This window comes from Alosa pseudoharengus, unplaced genomic scaffold (assembly GCF_046254945.1).
Source record: "Alosa pseudoharengus isolate Yale_2024_CS ecotype anadromous, Long Island Sound unplaced genomic scaffold, YU_APseudo_1.1 YU_APseudo_1.1_scf_8, whole genome shotgun sequence".
Taxonomy (NCBI): Eukaryota; Metazoa; Chordata; class Actinopteri; order Clupeiformes; family Clupeidae; genus Alosa; species Alosa pseudoharengus.
The window spans coordinates 3961134-3978633 of NW_027468870.1; the positions used below are offsets into that span (position 1 = coordinate 3961134).

The 17500-nt window shown below is 47.0% G+C and overlaps 1 protein-coding gene across 1 annotated transcript in view; it reads left to right on the forward strand.

The window, feature by feature from the left end:
• Nucleotides 1-17268, forward strand: part of efemp2b (EGF containing fibulin extracellular matrix protein 2b) — a 24443-nt gene extending 7175 nt beyond the window's left edge. Inside the window, exons 7-10 of the mRNA XM_076273581.1 lie at nucleotides 1386-1505; nucleotides 5546-5672; nucleotides 16765-16960; nucleotides 17083-17268. Coding sequence (XP_076129696.1) covers nucleotides 1386-1505; nucleotides 5546-5672; nucleotides 16765-16960; nucleotides 17083-17244 — 605 coding nt within the window. The 3' untranslated portion in view covers nucleotides 17245-17268. The remainder of the gene's footprint in view (nucleotides 1-1385; nucleotides 1506-5545; nucleotides 5673-16764; nucleotides 16961-17082) is intronic.
• The last annotated feature ends 232 nt before the right edge of the window (nucleotides 17269-17500 follow it).

The window sequence follows — 17500 nt, forward strand, 5'->3', positions numbered from 1 at the left end:
AAGCAAAAGACAATGACCACCAGATGTACATGGAGTTCTGAAAAAACTGATTGATTTTGCCTAAGATGGAAATGACTGACTTACAGTAATCAAATTAAAGTAATAAATAAAGTGTGTGTGTGTGTGTGTGTGTGTGTGTGTGTGTGTGTGTGTTTATGTGTGTGTGTGTGTGTGTCTGTATGTATGTGTGTGTGTGTGTGTGGGGGGGGGGGGGGGTTATGTATGTATTCAAAGGTCTATAGAAAAATGTATTGAGCTAATGGTAACTTGGGGAGACACAAAAATATAGTAAAAAAGACAAGTTTTACTGTACATAAAGTCGACGTTTTGTAGAACATTCCTTTCAAAGTATTATATCTGCATTGGTTCTGAACATTTCAACCGGAAATCCTCTAGGGCCAGATTGAAAGGGTCAATACCTACATATAGAGTATATCTACTGTATTCATAGGCCTATACTAAGGCAGAGATTGGATGGTGTTCCGTAAAGTAATGAGTGTTTACACATGTGAAGAGAGAGAGTGAAGCACTGGTGATTTAGTGTGGCATTTTGATGGGTTGTGTTTGAAAAACGAAATCAAGTTACTTCCTGTTAGATTTTTGTGTGTTAAGTAGAAAATTGTGTGTGGTGTTTGGCAAAATGTGTTTTAGTACATTAAAAACTGAGTCAAACATTGAGAATTAGTGTATGGTTTTGCAGATTTGGTGTGGGGTTATGATGTTTGGAAGACATGTTTAGAAAATTGTGTGACAAGCAAAGATTTAGTGTGTAAGCAGTTGAAAAAAACTGTATTTATAGTGCCTAGGCTAATTGCAAAGTGAACTAATTATCTTTAAACAGTTTTCACATGAGAAAGTGTGCCAGAGAGTTGGCAAAATAGTGAAAATAATAGCCACACATGTGTATAGATTTGCTAGGAGTGTGTTGATCATTTGGAAATTGAGTGTAAAGCAGTGAGTTGTGTTTACAGTGTAGTGAATTGTGCCTACAGTTGTGCAAAGTGTGTGTTACAAAATTGCAAACTGAGTGCAAAGCAGTGTTTGTGCTTTTAGTTTTGCAAACACAGTGAGTGGTTTTGCTGTAAGTATTAATAGTTTTAGAAATTGTGCTATTGTGCACAGTTGTGTTTAAGCATTCAGATAAAAACTGTAATTGTGTTTAATTGTGTTTAATCCTTTGTAAAAGTGTTTAATTGTGTTTAAAAGTGATGAATTGTGTTTAACTGTGTTTAATCGTATGTAAAAGTGTTTAATCGTGTTTAAAAGTGTTGAATTGTGTTTAACTGTGCTTAATTGTGTTTAAAAGTGCTTAATCATGTTTAAAAGTGTTGAATTGTGTTTAAAAGTGTTTGAAAGTGCTTAAGGCCTCTCCCTGTTCTCCTCAGACATTGATGAGTGCAGCTACTCCAGCTACCTGTGCCAGTTCCAGTGTGTGAATGAGCCCGGACGCTTCTCATGCCAGTGCCCAGAGGGGTACGAGGTCCTGGGCACGCGCCTCTGCCAAGGTGACCAGCGCCCCTCACCACACCACACACACCACACCTCCACACACCACACATACACCACACACACCTCCACACACACCACACCACACACCTCCACACACCACACGTACACCACACACACCTCCACACACACCACACCACACACCTCCACACACCACACATACACCACACACACCTCCACACACACCACACCACACACCTCCACACACACCACACCACAAACCTCCACACACCACACATACACCATAAACACCTCCACACACACCACACACACACCACACCACACACACCTCCACACACACCACACCACACACCTACACACACCACACCACACATCTCCACACACACCACACCACACACACCTCCACACACAACACACACACCACACACACCTCCACACACACCACACCATACACCTCCACACACACCACACCACACACACCTCCACACACAACACAAACACCACACACACCTCCACACACACCACACACACCACACCACACACACCTCCACACACACCACCACACACAACACACCTCCACACACCACACACACCTCCACACACACCACACACACCTCCACACACACCACACACACCTCCACACACACCACACATACACCACACACACCTCCACACACCACACACACACCACACCACACACACCTCCACACACAACACACACACCACACACACCTCCACACACACCTCCACACACACCACACCACACACCTCCACACACACCACACCATACACCTCCACACACACCACACCACACACACCTCCACACACAACACACACATCACACACACCTCCACACACACCACACACACCACACACACCACACCACACACACCTCCACACACACCACCACACACAACACACCTCCACACACCACACACACCTCCACACACACCACACACACCTCCACACACACCACACATACACCACACACACCTCCACACACCACACACACCTCCACACACACCACACCGCACACACCTCCACACACACCTCCACACACTACACACACCACACACACCTCCACACACACCACACACACCTCCACACACACCTCCACACACCACACACACACCACACATAAAACACACACACCACACACACACCGCAAACACCTACAAACACACAACACACACCTCCACACACACCACACCACACACACCTCCAGACACAACACACCACACACACCTCCACACACACCACACCATACACCTCCACACACACCACACCACACACACCTCCACACACACCACACACACCTCCACACACACCACACACACCACACACACCTCCACACACACCACACCACACACACCACACACACCACACCACACACACCTCCACACACAACACCACACACACCACACCACACACACCTCCACACACACCACCACAGACAACACACCTCCAGACACCACACACACCTCCACACACACCACACACACCTCAACACACACCTCCACACACTACACACGCCACACACACACCACACACAGACCACACACACACACCACACACACCTCCACACACACCACACCACACACACCTCTACACACACCACACACACACCACACACACCACACACACCACACCACACACACCTCCACACACACCACACCACACACACCTCCACACACCTCTACACACCACACAGCTCCACACACCACACCACACACACACCTCCACACACACCACACACACCACACCACACACACCTCCACACACACCACACCACACACACAACACACACACCACACACACCTCCACACACACCACACACACCACACCACACACACCTCCACACACACCACCACAGACAACACACCTCCACACACACCTCCACACACACCACACCACACACACCTCCACACACACCACACACACCTCCACACACACCTCCACACACTACACACACCACACACACACCACACACACCACACACACACCACACACACCTCCACACACACCTCCACACACCACACACACACCACACACACCTCCACACACACCACACCACACACACCTCCACACACACCACACCACACACACCTCCACACACCACACACCTCCACACACACCACACACACACCAAACACACCTCCACACACACCTCCACACACCACATCACACACACCACACACACACCACACACACACCACACACACCTCCACACACACCACACCACACACCTCCACACACACCACACCACACACACCTCCACACACAACACACACACCACACACACCTCCACACACACCTCCAAACACACCACACCACACACCTCCACACACAACACACACACCACACACACCACACACCGCACCACACACACCTCCACACACCACACACACCACACACACCTCCACACACACCACACCACACACACCTCCACACACTACACACACCACACACACACCACACACAGTCCACACACACCACACACACCTCCACACACACCACACCACATACACCTCCACACACACCTCCACACACCACACACACACCACACACACACCACACACACACCACACACACCACACCACACACACCTCCACACACACCACACCACACACACCTCCACACACCACACACCTCCACACACCACACACCTCCACACACCACACACACACCTCCACACGCACCACACACACATCACACGCACCACACACACACCACACACACCTCCACACACACCAGACACACCACACCACACACTCACACGTACCACACACACCACACACACACACCTCCACACACATCACACACACCACACACACACCACACCACACACATCTCCACACACACCACACCACACACACCTCCACACACACCTCCACACACACACCACACACACCACACACACCTCCACACACACACCACACCACACACACCTCCACACACACCACACACACCACACACACCACACCACACACACCTCCAAACACACCACACACACCACACCACACACACCTCCACACACACCTCCACACACACCACACCACACACACCACACCACACACAACACACACACTACACCACACACACCGCACCACACACACCGCACCACACACACCACACACCACACACACACCACACCACACACACCACACACACACCACACCACACACACCACACCACACACACCACACACACCACACCACACAGACCTCCACACCACACCACACACACCACACCACACACACCACACACACCACACACACCACACCACACAGACCTCCACACCACACCACACACACCTCCAGCTGCGCTTGTCACACACACTCAATTCATATGCAGTGGCCTACTCTTGCGCAACCTTAAGCTTCCGTCATATATCCATAAGGTTTTGTTATATATTCTTAAGGTTCTGTCATATATCCTTAAGGTTCTGTTATATATCCTTACCGTTCTATCATATATTCTTAAAGTTTTGTCATATATCCTCAAGGTTCTGTAATATATTTTTAGGGTTCAGTCATATGTCCGTAAGGCTACTGTCAGATGCAATGGTGCTACATATTCCGAAGGTTCTGCCTCTTTTTTTTCTGTATAGTTCTCATGATTTAGTCACATATTTGTCTGATTCTGTCACGTCTTTATATAGTTCTTTATTTGTCATGTTCTCATGGTTCCATTTATGGGTGTGTGTGTCTGAGTACCCAAAGTGCCAACATGCCACAACACCCTGGTATTATGTGTGTGTGTGTGTGTGTGTGTGTGTGTGTGTGTGGGCGTGTGTGTGTGTGTGTGTGTGTGTGTGTGTGGGTGTGTGTGCGTGCATGTGGGTGTGTGTGGGGGGGGGGGCGTGTGTATCTAGTGTGTTGAACATAGTGCAGTTTGTCTGATCATTTTGAGTCATAGATTGTATCATTCTGTGTGTGTGTGTGTGTGTGTGTGTGTGTGTGTGTGTGTGTGTGTGTGAATGAAACACGTTACAGAATGGCTGGCCTCAGCTTAGCTGTGCAAGAAACCTTAGTTATGCAACATAGTCTCTTACTAATATTTGATGTGCTGTACACAGACATAAATGAGTGTGACACTGGGTCACAGCAGTGTGGGGAGGGCCAGTTGTGTGTGAACATCCACGGAGGCTACAGGTGTGTGGACAACAACCGCTGCCTGGAGCCCTATGTGCAGGTGTCTGAAAGGTGAGGATCACACACACACACACACACACACACACACACACACACAGGGCCCTATTTTAATGGTCTGAAACGGAAGTGTCTTCGCGCAAAACGCAAGTGACTTTGTGGGCGGATCTTGGGCGCTGATGCTATTTTACCGGTGGGATATTGACTGTTGCGCCCGACGCAAATCTAAAATGGGGTTGTCTGAAGTAGCTACATTAATCATGGGTGTGGTTTGGGCGTAACGTGCAATAAACCAATCAGAGCGTCATCTCACATTCCCTTTAACAACAGGCACGCTTGTTCCATAGCTGATTGCTATTATGGTGGCGTATTTGCCAGGCGCAGCCAGGAGCGTTCACAGGGCTATAATCACTGTTCAGTTGGGAACAGTTAGCTATTGATTTTTCATCTTGACAAAATGTAATACAGAATTGTCACAAAGACATACTTTCCCATGTTTTGGGATTGTAGAAATCTGGGGTATTTCTGTATGTATTCTGATGTGTTCATCTGTGTTACTTTTGTGTTACTGTGTGTAGTATACAACAGGGAGAGGTTCATATTATTGTACATAACTGTGCCTTAGGCCTGTGTACCAGCAGGAAGGTCATACAGGCCGATGTTTAGGAACATCTGAGGAACATCAGTGATAACATGGGCCGAGGGAGACAGCATGTCTGCCTATTCGGGCTAGTATCTCCATCTGGCCAGGGCCGGGTTTTGTACAGTGGTTGGTACCTTCCACGTTGGCATGATTTACGTTGATATGATTTTAGTATAACAGGCTTTGTCTCAGGTTTGGACTTCGAGACGGATCGAGGAAGCGACTCGGGGAGCATCTTATGCCAAGACGCTCAGCAGCAGCCCGCTTCTACTAACTACCACACCTGTTAGACTCTGTGCAGTTTTACTGTTTGAGACTTAGCCTGTGCTCGGTTAGTGAGTGATGTACCATCTACAATAAATTATTTTGATCACCGATCCTGATCCAGCCGTCAAGCTTTATTGACCATCTTCAATACAGACATCAGAACTAAAACACAACGCAAAACGATCGTGAATCCAACATTTGGTTTCCGTGACCCGAACGCAAGAGGAGGGGGAAGACGAGGACATCCATTCGGCGAGGTCAGATTGAGTCTTCGGGTTCAAACAGACTTCGGGTTCAAACAGACTTCGAGGGCAGATTTTGAAACTTCACATCTGTTAGAAGAGTCTATTTTGGGCCCCAGGCTGACGTGACCAACCCCAGCTGGAAGCCTACCAAGAGGGAGGACGCTGTGTGCGTGTGCACCCGCCGCAGTGAAGAAACTCTGACCAGGTGAAAGCAAAGAGTTTTTTCTCCTCTGTGCGTGAAAAGAACCAAGAGTAAAGTTAAAAAATAGACATAATTTAGGGAGTAAATTAGAATTTTTTTGATTTAAAGCTGCACATTAATGAGAGTATTGAAGTTTGTGTCATTAAGTGTTTTGACAAGTAACATACCTATATACCTATATCAATGATTGATGAGCTCTAGATGTCATTGGATATAAGAAGTTTTCTGATAAAAAGTAAACGGTTAAAGTGTACACATATTTTGGGTAATTGGAATAGATTCGTGAACGAATTAAAAGAAGTAATCGATTAACTACGGACAAGCTTGGGGGATTAAAGCTTTTCTTTTTCTGTACTGCCATTACATGCTAAGCTGTGTGGGTTTTGTGATAAATGCTGTGCGGGTGCCGAAGAGAAAATAGAAGGAGTTACTGTTGCTACAGTCATTGTTGCTGAAGTGAACTGTGTGGTTGTTTCTCAAGGTCTTTGTTTAGTTTAATGGCCTAGGACTAAACTTAGCGTTACAGTGATACAGAGAGGAGACGAAATCACCAGAGGGGGGTGTTTTGGTTGTGCAGTAATTGAAAAGTGGGATAGGGTTTCCAACCTATGTTTTTGTTGACTTGGTCAACTGTGAATTTAACGAGAGATTGTTAAAGGTGTGAGTGAGACATTAATTGTTGTCGTTGTCCAGCCGGTTTTTGGGAGAAAGGAAATAGTCTGAGTTAAGTGGAACTGACACTGGTGAAATTTATTGTTGTGGCTTCATGCTGTGAGTAAAATAATTTACCAAGTGCCAGTTTACTGAACGAGAGAGATAAAGAGAGAGTGTTTTCTTTTCCCTGGCGGGAGCAGCGAGCGTGTGTGTGTGAGTGTGTGTGGAAAAAAAGGAGAAGGACAGAGAGAGAGAGAGGTTCTTTTTTTTCTTTGGCCAAAGCAGAATCGCAAAAGTTGGCACTAAAACATCACACACTACTGACAAATTTAAGTTAAAAGTTTAAATAAAGGATCACGTCACTGCACGAAACACATAGTACAATTTAATATTAATTGATATTAGCACAATCCAGATATGGGTCTTGGTAGGAAAACTAAGTTGCAGGCCTATGTGTCAGATTGGATGGCAGTGAAATTACAATTTGGCAAATTTGAGAAAAAATTACAAAGGACATTAGAGAAGTTGGAATTAGAGATCCGAGACAGGATTTGGAGAACAGAGACTGAAAGACGTGATTTGGAGGAGCAACTCATGGAAGCAGATGTGTTGCCAGAACAGAGTGAAATGAGGCGAAGAGGAGTGGTCTCAGAGGCCCACTCAATGGGGAGGAGCCAACTCCTCCCATACACCCCGGCACCTATTGTGGGCGGGGGTCGCAACAGGCAACCAAGCACCCGCCTCAAACCGACTCTGCCTGACTTGGACTCAACAGCGCCATATGCCATGGTGGAGACATCTAGAAGTGCAGTGGACATTGATAAAGACAGCTTCATTGGACAGAATGCTGCTGTTATGGGAACCCCACCTGATCAACAGCCAGCAGGTGACACGAAACAAATCATTCTGGCCCCATCAGCAGCCACTGCTTTCTACAATCCACAAAGACAAGGAAGAACGTCTGCAACCAACCATCATCAAACTGCTCCACTCCAGTATGGCTATCAACAGCCACTAGCCATAGCTTCAGTACCTCCTCCTCTATTGTTGTTACCAATGCCACTGGCTACAAGCCCATACCCACCTCACCCACCTGTCAACTCTTTCCCTACCCGACCACAACCACCACCCCCGCCCCCACCTGTCAACTCTTTACCTCACCCACCCCCACCTGCACCAGTGAATGATGGGGCATCTACATCCAATGCTGCCCAGGGAGCGACTGCTCCGGTAACAAGGCCTAAGACAATGAAAACCAGGCCAGCGATGGAGGACTGGGATGCCGGGGATGAGTCAGCTGACGAGGCACTCATATGCCCTGTGCGCACAGTAGCCACCACCGACGGCGTGTCTGTGCTTTACCAACCAGCGAGAACCGATAACACCCTCTATGCTACTGCCTTGCGTGAAGAACACATCGAAATTGAATTCTTGATTGATACTGGTGCTGAACTTACAGTCTTTTCATCCAACATTTCCGACCTATTGAAGAAACACGAAATACCTCTGTCAGGCATCATCAAGACAGCTGGTGGACCAACCGGAGAAAAATGCAGTCTGAAGCAGACAGCCCCAGTCACCATAGCCATTGGAGAAGGAGATGGAGAAGTCTTGTGGAACCTGAGAAGGCTAAAAAGAGAGGATCTCCTGGAACATCCAGCATGGGCTAGGGGAAAGAATGACTGTGGACTGTTGGAAATGGAACCCGTCAGACTGACTGGAAAACCACCTCCGTGTGTGAAACAAAGTCCCATCAAGAATGGACAGCTTGTGGCAGAATTGTTGGATGCAATGCAGCTGCCAAAAGACCTGGCAGTGATCAAAGTAAAGTCACATACAAGGCAAGACACCATTGAAGCAAGAGGCAATGCAATGGCGGATGCGGTGTCAAGAACAGCCGCAAGAAAAAGAGAGGGGGGGGATAACGAAACGACTAACGAGAATGGACACGGAAATGGAAACACGGACGGATCTAACGGTAACAGGAACATTTTTGAAAATGACGACGAGAAATGCATGATGAGAATGACAAAGAAGGTCAAGGAAACATCTGAAGAGGGAAAACGGGAAAGTTTGGCCAACATCAAAGACATGCAGAACAGCGCTAGCCGAGAAGAGAAGTGGACTTGGATTGAAAATGCGGCGAAGCTCCATGACGACAACCTGTGGAGGTTTGGAACACGAACAGTGGCTCCAGAAAGTCTTCTGCCATACCTGGCGACGCAAATTCATTCACTTGGACACGTGGGAGTGGAAAAGATGAGGAACAGATTCATACAGGTCTGGTGGGCCCCAAAGTTCACAGCAACGGACAGGGACATCGTCAAGCGGTGTGCCACCTGTCGGCAAAACAACCACGACAGAAAGGTCAAGCTGCCAACATTGAAAACACCTGCTCCACCAGGGCCTTTCAGAGTTCTTCAGATAGATTACATCACTCTTCCAAAGTGCAAAGGCTATCGCGACGTTCTGATTGTTCTGTGCAAGTTCTCTAGGTGGATCGAGGCGTTCCCTGCACGATCCGGAACTGCACTACACACTGCCAAAGTCCTTGTGAAAGACATCATTCCCCGATACGGTTTGCCAGAACAGATCTGCTCAGACAACGGAACACACTTCACTGGAGCAGTCTGCGCCGAGGTGGCCCGCATGCTGAATGTGCAATGGTCCCTGAACTGCCCTTACCACCCAGAATCCTCTGGGCAGGTGGAGAGAGCCAACCGGACGTTGAAGGAACGACTGGCCAAGAAACATCAAGAAGGCATTCCTTGGGTGGACGCCTTACCAACAGCCCTGTGTAGCATGCGTGCTACAAGCAACAGAGACACAGGACTCAGCCCATTTGAGATCGTGACTGGCAGGCCTTTCTCTGCACCAGGCACGATTGATCTGAGGAAAGCCGACATCCACCTGACATCAGATGCAATGCTGAACTACTGTGTGCAATTGACAGAAGCGGTCCAGACAGCGGCTAATCAAGTGAAAGAGGCGTGGGGAGACCCTCCGGAAGGTGGGCACTCTCTAGTGCCAGGTCAGTGGGTGATGGTTCACAAGCCCCAAAGGTTAGCGCTAGGGGCAAAGTACGATGGGCCATATCAGATTTTGTTGATAACACAGTTGGCAGTGAAGGTCCAGGGTGAGAGAAAAGTGGATACATGCGAGCCATTGCAAACTAATAGAACCGCCTGAAACATGACGCACTTGGGGAGGGTACGAATTCTATCTGAGTTTTCGCCAATCTTCTTTTAGGGGTGAGGTGTGAACTAGAGGGGGGAAGATTCACGGGAGACTTTCATTATGATAGGGAATTTATGACGTCAGGAGAAATGAAAGGTTAGGGATCCGAGGGTAGAATCTTTCCTTTGAGAATCCGAACATGCTCAGAGTGTTGTGGTAGTGGACTCTTCTTGACACAAACTCATGTTATGAAAAGTTATAGACTTAGATAAGTCTTATAATTGATTTTGATGATTAAATATGTGTGATTACTGATATATGAAATGTTTAATCTGAGGATACAATTACAATTGCCGATTTTTGAGAATGATTACAGTTAAGCTAGATCAAGAGGGGGGAGTAATCCTGTAGTCCTGGTTCTAGAGGTTGGTTTCTGGGGACACCCGTAAGGGAGCTGAACACGCAGCAACGGGTTAACCGGGGACTCACTGGGGGACCAGGGTTGGGAGGTTGCTACACCCCTATAATAGATGATTATATATACTATTGTTTTCATGACTATCCTTCAACTGATACTGCTCTTTCTTTTCACTCCACATGTGCCTATGAGGTTGCCGGGAGCCACAGACAACATCTGGGACAGAGACTTTGCCTCTGAACTGAACTGTTGCCTGCCGGTCTCCTGCACTTCTCCCCAAAAAGACTCTGTTTCCCGAAGGAATCCTCAACTCCATCATTCTCTAACAGCGATCAGCTCACTGAATTCTGTGTTGTGTAACTGTTCTTGTGTGTCTCCTTTATCATCTGAAAATGTCACCGAAAATGTTGTTTTGTTGTGCTGTTATCCTGTGTCACCTGGTTATTGTTACTGATACTCTGTATGACAGCCATCATGATGTGCACAAGGACAACACTTTCCTGAAGACGGCTCATGGGTTGGCCCAGGCCAAGCGTAAGCATTCGTGTTGGGTATGCGGGTTAATGCCATCTGCCTCTGAAGTGTATCCTTACATAGCCATCCCCTTTACCATCCCAGAGTATGTAGCAGCCTTTAACAGTACTACAAATGGTTCCCCTGATGACATTTTTCCAAATCCTCCATGGGTCGGAGGGCCCCCTACTAAGCTTAAATTGAGTTATGCCCCACGTGGTGTGATCTGTTGGGTGGCCGACAAGAGTGGACGGTCGGTGGTAGGTCAGAGCATCTGCCCATATGTTGTGTGTGGACAGTATGCATATTCCTATCTTCCCCCTAATTGGCAAGGCTCCTGTTATTTAGCTTATGTTGTTCCAGCTGTGAGGATTGTGGAGAGGGAACATTTGGTGGGTGAGTCAACATCTATACACCCTAGGACTAAGCGTGACGCTTTTGGGGGTCACAGTATTGTCGCAACCCCGACACAGAGATTCTTTGCCGCTTTAATTCCAACTTATGGCCTAACTGTGGCGCTTGATGAGATTAGAGATCTGGTACACATTGTTGATGTAGTAGCTAATGACACTGCACGCGCTCTTTCAGACATTGAACGGGAACTGTATGCAGTAAGACAGGTTGCCCTTCAGAATAGGCTCTGCCTGGACGTGGTTTTGGCCAGTAAGGGAGGTGCTTGTGCTCTGATTGGACAGGAATGCTGTACTTATGTGCCTGACTCGACCGTTAATGTCTCCAATTACATCAAAGATATTTACGCCAACGTGCAGCAGCTTAAGCGGGATAATGGTAGCTGGTCCCTGGGAGGTTGGTTGAGTAGCTGGGGTGGCTCCCTGTTTGCTCAGATTGTCCAGTTAATTTTGCCCCTGCTCATTCCCATCTTTGTCATCTACTTAGCTATCCAAGTGGTGTTGTGTATCATCAAGCGTGCCACCACTACCACTCCAAGATGGCCCCTGTTAGAGTACCTCCTGCCCAGCCTCGGGATGAACCGGGGATGTGGGTTTGATTCCTTTCCTTTTTAATTTCTTTTTATGTGTAAGACAATCCTCCGGAACAAAATCAGTTATTATGTTTTCTTTTAAGACACCGGCACTTTTTCCTTTTTCAAAGTGCTAGAGAAGTAATCTTGTCTTGGTTTGTCCTCTGTTCTTTAGACCACATCAGACTCCTTTTATTTGTTTTGTATGATCTATAAAAATCTGTGTTTTTTAATTGATCAAGAGGGGGGACTGTAGAAATCTGGGGTATTTCTGTATGTATTCTGATGTGTTCATCTGTGTTACTTTTGTGTTACTGTGTGTAGTATACAACAGGGAGAGGTTCATATTATTGTACATAACTGTGCCTTAGGCCTGTGTACCAGCAGGAAGGTCATACAGGCCGATGTTTAGGAACATCTGAGGAACATCAGTGATAACATGGGCCGAGGGAGACAGCATGTCTGCCTATTCGGGCTAGTATCTCCATCTGGCCAGGGCCGGGTTTTGTACAGTGGTTGGTACCTTCCACGTTGGCATGATTTACGTTGATATGATTTTAGTATAACAGGCTTTGTCTCAGGTTTGGACTTCGAGACGGATCGAGGAAGCGACTCGGGGAGCATCTTATGCCAAGACGCTCAGCAGCAGCCCGCTTCTACTAACTACCACACCTGTTAGACTCTGTGCAGTTTTACTGTTTGAGACTTAGCCTGTGCTCGGTTAGTGAGTGATGTACCATCTACAATAAATTATTTTGATCACCGATCCTGATCCAGCCGTCAAGCTTTATTGACCATCTTCAATACAGACATCAGAACTAAAACACAACGCAAAACGATCGTGAATCCAACAGGATCATTCTCACTGAATCACGAGGTTATGAATGCATGGTGATATATTTGCAATGTACAATGTAATCTAACATTACCTCTCTATAGACAATGCATATCTTCCGTCAGTTAATCTCTTCTCTCCCGTGCTGCCGCTGGGGCATTTGGGTTAAATGGCATCGGCATGCAGTTCAACATCACGTCTCCTTAAGTCCTCTAACATTTCCTAATTTATGTCATCAACACATCAGTGATTCGTGAAAATGTGTACGCTAGATTTATGCCTATTTTTTCACATGGACACCACACTGATTTCCCTCGAGTGGTAATATTTTTCTTTGAAATTATGTATGGTTTACAGAAATGGGAACTACATTGTATAGATGAGAGGAGCTAAGTGTGCGTTGCGCAGCACAGGTGGCCAAGCAAGGGCTTCGTTTAAGTTGACCTAACTTTCAACTCTGCACAGTATCTCATTAACTGCGTGACAGTAGACTATTTACAATATTTTCTGTAAAGCAGAGTTTGTAAACACATTATCATCAACTTAATTCACGCACAACATTTATTTGAGCAGGAGAGAGAATAACAATGAATGGATGCAGCAACTACAGAAATTGTACAGAAATTGTAACCATACTTGCTGCTTTCTTGTACTATCTGTTGCTGGTTAACAGCACATGAAAAGCTGATTTAAGCTAATTCACTAACTCAAGACTTCAAGGCCATCATGGATATAAAACGTTTTTTGAAAATAACGAAAGGATGGAGGGAACATAGCAAAGCTTGGAGTTATTTCAGATGGGCTACAACAAGGTAGGCAAAATTATGGTGCTTAAAACCTTACACAACGGTAAATTGGAACAAAACTAAAAGTAACTTTAGCCTTTATAGGGCTGTAGCCTATAAAGTTGTCCAGATTAATAGGTTGTAATTAGGCGTTGTTGTAAAGATATTGCATGTAGATGTTGTACTTTATAGGCTACTAAATATTTAGGTCACCAATGCACGAACAAAACCGGGAAATGGACTAATATTATCAAGGCTTTGAATGTTTCCGTCTGTGCACGGGGGTGTCTGTAGATTGGTGTGCAACGCATTCATTCATGCAGGCCTGTGGTCATGCATGCGCCCTTAAAATAGCATCTGCATTTTCGCCACAGACTTTAGACCCGGGAGTTCCCGGTCTGTGGCGGAATTGTTTTCTGAAACTGCAAAATATCAACAGTGAACGTTTGCGCCGGAACACGCCCCGTCTTTTTGCTGAACCGCCTCCGTGGGCGCAATCGAATTCCCTAATTTACAGGCATGTACCTGTGGAGGGAAAATTCCAATATGCGCTGACTGCAAAATAGGAAAGACAAACGCGCGAGTATACAAAGTCAATTGCGCCGGGACGGAAGATAGAGCCCACAGAGTCATATGCACACACACACGCAAGTCACACACAAATCTCAGACACACACACACACACACACACACACACACACACGCACACACAGAGAGATACAAAGACACAGTCATATGCACACACACACGCAAGTCACACAAGTCTCAGACACACACACACACACACACATACACACACACACACACACACACACACACACACACACATACCACTCTGTGGGCTATGAGTACAGTGTGTGATAACACTGTTACAGAGGTGTTGGTCTGCAGTCTTTGCTCGTGTTATGCATGTGTTAGCAGAGCAACCGGAGCGCACACACACACACACACACACACACACACACAACCTCTCTTTCATACACACACACTCTCTTTCTCTGACACACACTTTCTCTCTTACTATCTCTCTCACTCACACACCCACACACATTCTCTCACATACACACACACACACACACACACACACACACACACACACACACATACTCTCACATACACACACACACACACACACACACACACACACACATTCTCTCACATATACACACACACACACCCACACACATTCTCTCACATACACACACACACACACACACATTCTCTCACATATACACACACACACACACACACACACACACACATTCTCTCACATATACACACACACACACACACCCACACACATTCTCTCACATATACACACACACACACACACACCCACACACATTCTCTCACATATACACACGTGGATCTGACTTACTGACACTTCCTGACATTTCTCTATTTCCAACTTTTTTCAATCTTTCTTTTCTCTCTCTCCTTCTCTCTCTCTCTCCTTCTCTCTCTCTCTCTCTCTCCTTTTTTCTCCCTCTCTCTCAATTGTCAAGTCAAGGAAGTTGTATCATCATGAACATTTCAGTAACATTATGGCCAAAGCTCAATTACACACACACACACACACACACACACACACACACACACACACACACACACATTTGAATGCTTTTATTTGGATCTGAAAGGCAAGCAAGGAAAACAAGATCCAAATACTCTGGGAAGAGTCATTAATAAGGTGGCAGGTCTACATGGCTCTCATGCTTTTACAGGTCCTTCCATTTATAATACTCAGCACATTAAGGATCAACAAAACATCTCTGTCTCCATATTTGCAAGCTTCCTATAATGGCTGAAACAGAGCAGAATTTTGCAAGTCTTTTTGCAGCCCCCCTAACTGCATCCCCCTGACCACATTATAATGGACATGGCCTAAACTCACACACACACACACACACACCCTGACCACATTCTTATGGACATGGCCTAAACTCAAACACACACACACACACACCCTGACCACATTCTTATGGACATGGCCTAAACTCACACACACACACACACACCCTGACCACATTCTTATGGACATGGCCTAAACTCACACACACACACACACACACCCTGACCACATTCTTATGGACATGGCCTAAACTCACACACACACACACACACACCCTGACCACATTCTTATGGACATGGCCTAAACTTCCAAATACCAGGGTTACTAGTTTACAGTTGTATCCAGTTGTATCCAATTGGTGAATGAGATCTACCAATGGTTGATATTTCAATAGTTTGGAATAGTAGCAAGTGTCCATATACAGGTCAAAACAGCAGCCCACCTCTCAATTACACACACACACACACACACACACACACGCACGCGCACACACACACACACACACACACACACACACACACATATATATTATATATATTATCTCTCTCTCTCTCTCTCCGTCTCTCTCACTAGCCGGTGTGTGTGTCCCTCGACGAAGCCGGAATGTCGGGACGTGCCGTTCTCCGTGGTGCAGCGCTACATGAGCATCACGTCGGAGCGTTCCGTGCCCTCGGACATCTTCCAGATCCAGGCCACCAGCGTCTATCCAGGAGCCCTCAACAGCTTCCGCATCCGCTCTGGGGACGAGCACGCAGAGTTCTACATCAGGGTATGGACAACACACACACACACACACACACACACACACAGTATACTGTCCTATAGAGTACTAGTGCAAGTATTAGTAGTGTGTTGTCAGTCCAGTTGACCCCCCATCTGTGTCCAATCCAGCAAATCAACAACATCAGCGCCATGCTGGTCCTGGCGCGGCCGGTGACTGGACCCAGAGAGTTGGTGCTGGATCTGGAGATGGTGTCGCTGAACCCACTGCTGAGCTACCAGACCAGCTCCTCCCTACGCCTCTTCATCTACGTGGGGCCCTACGCATTCTGAGCCCCCGCATGGAGAGAGGAGGAGGAGGAGGAGGAGAGGAGGAGGAGGAGAGGAGAGGAGGAGAGGAGAGGAGGAGAAGGAGGAGAGGAGAGGGAGGAGAGGAGAGGAGGAGAGAAGAGAGGAGGAGGAGAGGAGAGGAGGAGGAGGAGAGAGGAGAGGAGGAGGAGAGGAGGAGGAGGAGGAGGAGGAGAGGAGAGGAGGAGAGAAGAGAGGAGGAGGAGAGGAGGAGAGGAGAGGAGGAGGAGAGAGGAGAGGA